General features: G+C 33.8%; 1 protein-coding gene across 1 annotated transcript; it reads left to right on the plus strand.

Moving 5' to 3' along the window:
- Positions 1 to 831: 831 nt before the first annotated feature.
- Positions 832 to 2,286, plus strand: LOC118761563. The gene is made up of 2 exons (XM_036499598.1): positions 832 to 961; positions 2,003 to 2,286. Exons 1-2 carry the CDS (start codon positions 835 to 837, stop codon positions 2,266 to 2,268), a joined length of 393 nt encoding a protein of 130 aa, XP_036355491.1. The 5' UTR covers positions 832 to 834; the 3' UTR covers positions 2,269 to 2,286.
- The last annotated feature ends 4,705 nt before the right edge of the window (positions 2,287 to 6,991 follow it).

Consider the following 6,991-nt stretch of genomic DNA (forward strand, 5'->3'; position numbering starts at 1 on the left):
TCCAATTGAATGTGATGATTGTTATTGTTATAGCAGCTGTGATTGTATCAGTTGTTATAGTGATCTCTATATCGATCTGTATAGTTCATAGACTGAAGCAGACGGACAACAACTATAACAACAGTGTTGATATGTACCACAAGGTTACACCTGCATTAAACACGCAATCAAAATATATATTTGATCCTACTTGTGTTCCTCCTGGTGTTCAGTACACAGTGGAAAAAAAAATCTTCAGAAATCTTAACAACCAATGGTAGACAGAGAAGATATTCACTGCAGAAGTGTATCTGACCAATGGGTAGATCTGAGCCTAAGAAATCATCAACAGGTGGGATTTTTAATAATCTATTCAGAGTTGTTTTTCTAATTCAACTGTCCTATTTGCCTGGTTTTTTTTTCAAAATTTGAGATGGGGTGAACAAAATGTTTATTCTACATTGAAATTATTTCATAAAGACTAAAAATTTACCAGAGCTTGTAAAAAGTAAAATTCTTTGATATATTTTATTTCAAATATTGCATCAGACATTTAGAATCAATAAAAGCATAAATAGCTATATTCTTTCAAAATTCTTTTAATATTGAATAACTTCATTTTTATTCTTTGAATTCTATGACATACTTACTAACCCGTTAATTAATATTTCAACCTTTGCTGTTGTGGCAAAATCTAATTATTCTTTAAGGGAACTTAATGTGGAAGTTATAGGCTTTGGTTTATTCCTTGAATTGCCTATTTCTATTTATTTATTGCAATTCTTCAGAATATTTTTCTATTTCTCATTTGTTTTTTTTGTTTTTTTATAGATATTTGTTCCAAGAGAAGAAAGTATGTCACCAAATTATAAAGAACTAAACAGCACTAACCCCTTCAGTGGGATGTCAACATTGTCATCTACCACGGACTGTGGTCATGGATGGAGTGTCAGCAATGCTGGACACTATGAAGATCTATCAGGTCAGTTAAATATGCCTAATATTTCTGCAGTTTCAGATCATAATTTATGTAAATCCTCACCATCATGGTTTTTTACATCCACTTTCCATGCTGGCATGGGTTGGAGAGGTTACCTCAGTCAGTTTGGTGTGTTCGCTCATGAGTTTCCTTTTTGGCTTGGTTTCTATGGTTGGATACTCGTTGCAATGCCAACTATTTCCTCGGCTTCCACCATGGCTTCAAGACAACTCAAGAACCTGGCAAATGTGTTCTTCACTGTGTCACCGAGTAGATCTTGAAACACCTCCTTGATCTTGGTCACCAGATTGGCCTTGGTGTTGCAAGAAAAGTAGTTGATACCATTTTTGGCCTTGCCCCACTCATAGTGCCAATAAGATTACAATATGTGTAATTGGGTGGGAGACAGAAATCGGAGCTGATGAAATCACAGAATTTCTTCTACAACCACTTCTGATTCTTCCTGGAGATATGGCAAGGTACTGAGTCCTGCTTTCACACATATGTGGCCTCCAAGCAGCAACACCAGCCAAAGCTTGACCAAAGTCTCCAGCAGCTTCACAACGTAACGACAGACGAAATACCGTTAAGCATTTTGCATGGCGCGCTAATGTTTCTGCCTGCTCGCCGCCTTCAATGCTCTCTAATGCCATCGGCTGTTCCCCAATGCATCAAACTGCTCCTTGAAAAAAAGATGACATAAAAGATCATCAAATTTAGCTGAACAATTTCTATGAGTAGGAAATAAATGGATACGAAGCAAACTTCTCAAACATGCTTCTATTTTACACTGGTTAGATATTATATTGATATTTTTTAATCATGGAACTTAAACATATATATATCATCAAATAAAAGAATACTGTAAAAAAATGAATTTAATTTAGGAATTTCTTTCAATAAATTTTGTACCAAAGATATCTTAAATCACTCAAAATAAATGTTTCCATATATATTTGTTGTAACCAAAGTGACTACAGAACTTACTGACACTTTTGTTAAAATTCTGAGTGAGATGTCAATCTTCAATCCCTATTTCTACAGATCTGTGTCGCTACCAAGGTGATTGCACATGGAATACGAGAAACCAATTACCACACACACTGAACAGATCAAGGGGAGATAACAATGGATGTAACTCTGAACCTAATGTTGACATGAACACTTCCTGTTGCCCTGACCAAATACCTTTGACTATAACAGGTACCACATCTAACATAATTGAACAACCACCTTCAGTAGCAATGGCAATCTGTATACCACCTCTACCATCTGTACCTAAGGTGACAACACTACCAAAAGTACCTTGAATACATCAGGCGCCTCCAACAAATATTAACTACTAACAATGCACAAATTCATACATAAAACTATTAATATAAAATTTCATTAAATCTTACAAGTAAAATAGTAATTAATGTTATAAATATATATATTGTTTTTGTATAGCTACATTCTCTTCAGTCATATGCAATAGCTATGATAAATTTAATTCTTTGTAAGAAGGAAAATATTTAAGACTGTCATTCTAAATAAGAAAATGTTTTTGAAGTCCACTAAGATCCTCAAACTTCTACAAACCTTTGCTTCTATATTTTAATATAGTGTAAGGAAAAAAGTAATTATCGAAATGTAACAAATAATTAAATCAGTTGTTGATTATTTGATAATTGTTAAAAAAAAAAACCCCTCCAATAATCATAAAATATTCTTTATTAGTCCAGTTAGCTTGTGTGATACACACACACACATATATATATAGTAACAGACAACATACAAATAATGCAAATATGTATATAGTCTTATTGTTTTGAAATTAGTATTTTAAGCTTCTAAATCTAAATTCATTTAGGTGTAGAAAGTCATTTCATATGTTGATTATTGTTGAGCCTCTAATTCAAAGCCATAATTTCGTATTTTCAAATTAGTATTAAGAGTTAAATATATTGAAAAGCATTTAAGGGGATTTTTTAATAAATTTTGCCAAAATTTTACTAAATAATGGCTGGTATATAAAGGTTATTGAAAATTTTAAACTTTTGATGTTGGAAACTTTTCTAACTTTTACCAAATTTATAATATAAAGATTTTTTTTTAAATCTTGGAAAACTAAATATTTAATCATATTTTCATAAGTTTATTGCTTTGCCTCAGTTTTCTAGACATTAAATATTCTACCTTATTCATTCTGTAACACATACATATGTATATGTATGTGTGTGGGCTTAAGTAAACTAGTCTGTGAGTCAGCCCATTATTAACTGCAAGAACTGGAAGCTGTACTTCCGTTTCCTTGCACTGGAATAAAAGACAGCTTGTCATTGGCTACAGCACACATTACATACTACACAGTCCACTTCATAGAACTACATAGCACTATTACATACCAAACTGCTCAGAATTCCTGCTACTACTACAACTTTTTGATGCCAGAACTTTTAAACAGTACAGTAACAACTTTAAGAATATATAACAACTGTTGGTAAGTATATATTAAAACTTTTTATCTATATTTTAGTCATTTGGTAATCTCTCTGTTATTTATGTTGATAAAATAACTTTCTGAATAACAGACAATGTGTTAACTTGTATACTATTCTCTCACTTTAATAGACAATTAAATTGTCACATACTATAGTATATATAAATACCAGCACTACAAAAAACTTTTTAAATAAGTTCTGTTATTTTTTCAAATATTTAACATCTTTAAACCATCAATATTTTTTACTATCATTCTTTTTTATATATATTGTTATCTGAGTCAACAAACTGGTTAATAATCGGATATTATTGTAATCAAAGAAAATGGTATACAATAGAATATCTTGATTAATTTTTTTCCTTTATGTATAAGTTAAGTAGGATATTATCTTCAAAATACTCCATCTATACAGGAACTGAGGTCAGAGTAGAAAAAGTAGACTTTTAATAATCAAGGGAGGCTATTCTGATTTCTCATCAGTATCTTGCAATAATTATTGAACTTGTAGTTTAACCCTTGGTCAACTTGTCTGAAAAGATCCAATGATCAAAGTCATTGCAGCCATAGTCATCTTATCTTTTTAGTAATATCAAAGGCTACTTTGTGTAATGTGTTCCTTTTTTTTAATGGCAAGCTGATATTTGAAGAAAATTTGTCAACTATTCATAACAGATAAATTGACTCCTGGGACTCACTCATTTGTGGAAGAAATTCAGGTGTTAGTCTTGTTACTGTTGTTTAGACCCAGGTCACTACTCATCAAGTAAGCCTTCTGGCTATGATCATTTTGCCTGATTCCTATGCTATGAAAAGTCAGTTCTACCTTACTCAATGAATCCATTTCCAAAAGGATAGGATGTAATTTGAGGTTGATTTATCCCTTATTTCTAGCAGTTTGAACAGCTACTTTGGATGTAGAGTATGTATGGGTTGATTTTAATACAAGACTGTCTTCATGATAATGTCAAGAGGTAGGCCCCGAAACGGCGTACATTCTCTCCTGATGACCCCATACACTAGCTGGCTTCCTGTATGTGGAGTTTTATGACTGGTAGCACTTGCATATGCAAGTTGTTTGCAAGACATGTACTGATTAAAACTTGTAGAACTCATTGCTGTGTTCTGTTGCTAGCACATCCTCGATAGGATCACAGAACCATATAAAATATCGAGGATTCTCATAAATATCAACTTTCATTATCTCTGTAATAGTAATGTATCTCATGGAGAGTTCTGGCAAATCCATAATCCCATGGCAAATGTTGGAGTGTCCCTTTTGTAAAAGCAATGTTGTTGGTTGCCCTGTCAAGAGAAGATCACTGGCAATACATAATCATTGTTTTATTGCCAGAGATGAGCTGTAACAGAGTAAAGTTACAAAATATTTTTCTGTCTATATAACATCGCTATCGGATGCTTATGTGTCTTCAGTGATATATTCTCTGTTAGGGGCTTTTAATTCAGGTCTCTGGCTTGGATGTAATATTCTTCCTTCCTTCTTTCAAACTTGGAGACACTGACAGTCAAACACTTTCAGCTTCTATGGTACAAACCCACAACTGAAATACCTGATTTTCTTCTTTCAAGGGCTAATTCAACTTAAAGAAAATAACTTTTTAGACATGATTTTCCACTCTTCTCTTGAAGTTTACATGTCTAGTGCTAAGTTATGAAAAGTCTATCTCTTTGCAGAGTAAAAAAAAAAATTTGTTTAGTTGTGATACCTGTGCTGGTGGCTTGTAAGAGAACCATCCGAACGTGACCATTGCCAGCGCCGCCCCGACTGGCCTCTGTGCCGGTGGCACATAAAAAGCACCATCCAATCATGGCCGTTGCCAGCCTCGTCTGGCACGAAAAAAGCACCCACTACACTCACAGAGTGGTTGGTCTTAGGAAGTGCATCCAGCTGTAGAAACACTGCCAGATCAGACTGGGCCTGGTGCAGCCTCCTGGCTTCCCAGACCCCAGTTGAACCGTCCAACCCATGCTAGCATGGAAAGCGGACGTTAAATGATGATGTATATTTAAATAACAAATGTCACCACTTAAATGCAATCACACTCACACACTCCCCCTCTCTCACACGTATGATGGGTTTCCTTCAGTTTCCATTCCCTAAATCCATCAAAAGACTTTGGTGAGCTCAGGAATATTGTAAAAGACAATGGGCCAAGATACCATTTATTGGGATCTGTGTGTTTGGGAAATCAACTTCTCAACCACAACACCATGCCTGCATCATAATGCACACATAAGCATTATATATATACTAGACTACCCGTGACCGTTCTGTCACCTGGGAAGTTCCAAGTTTCCCAGCAATGGAGTTTTGTTTTGTGAGTTATTTTTTTCTTTTCCATGTTATTTCACATGCTTTCAATGAATGTGATATCGAAATCAGGCGTAAACAGCTCCTTTTCCCAGAAAAAGGAAAGATTTGGCTGCTATTTCTTGCATGCCCTGCTACCATGTAACAGGTTTTTTATGTCCTTTATTGCAAATAGCTGTTATGTTGTAAAGCGTGCTAGGAATAGCAGCCAAATCTTTGGAGGTGAGATATGTTGAATACACTCAAAGAAACCTATGGAAAAAAAACTATTTCACACCAAGGTTACGAATGAATCTTTTACAAAATACCGTATTTTAAAAGTCATTTTCACGTTAAAATATTTTGCCCATCATAATGTGTTTAAAGGAAAGGTTAGAGTTTCTTCCCTGTCTGGGTTAAATTATTTTCAGAGTATTTTCCCTTTATGCACCAGTTTGGCTGTGTAACATTGTAAGCAAGCAAGCAAGCAAGCAAGATTGAACTTCATTTATATATATATGTCTTTATATATATATATATTATATATATATATATATATATAATCAGTTGGTAATCAAATTTTCACAATTCTCATTGTCACTGATCAATAAGAAAAAATTTTGCAAGAATTTATGCTACTTAATGATGGTAATTGATATTTTGACATAAATTATGATGTATTGGTATGGAAGCAATATCTAGATATATTCTGTATATTGGATGTTATCCTCTATATATCTATTTCCATTTCAGATTAATATATCAAAGACAATTGAAGATTGTAGTCATGTTGTCAATGGTATTGTTGGTGCTGTTGATGGCTGAGAGCTCCTGGTGTGTGGATCATATTTATCATGTGAAAGAGAACAATGATTTAAACAGTTATATTGGAGATATTGTCACTGATACACACTTACTGGATAATATACAGTCTCAGGATAATAGCAACAAACTGAAATTTAAAGTACTTCAGGGTAATACAGATGGAAGTGTTCAGTTGTTTAATGTTACACCTGGAGGACAACTGCACACAGCTGCCATATTGGATGCAGAAATTCTTTGTCAATATAATGTGGTATGCTTCAGGGTATTGGAAATCGCAGTTCAGCATGGCCATTCTTTTCTCAAAATATTGGAAATCAAAGTTATGATAGAAGATGCCAATGATAATTCTCCCATTTTCCCAAACAAAGAATTTAATATACAGTTTGATGAAAGTGCAGCAAAAGGAAGAAAAGAA

Source organism: Octopus sinensis, unplaced genomic scaffold (assembly GCF_006345805.1).
Source record: "Octopus sinensis unplaced genomic scaffold, ASM634580v1 Contig15219, whole genome shotgun sequence".
Lineage (NCBI taxonomy): Eukaryota > Metazoa > Mollusca > Cephalopoda > Octopoda > Octopodidae > Octopus > Octopus sinensis.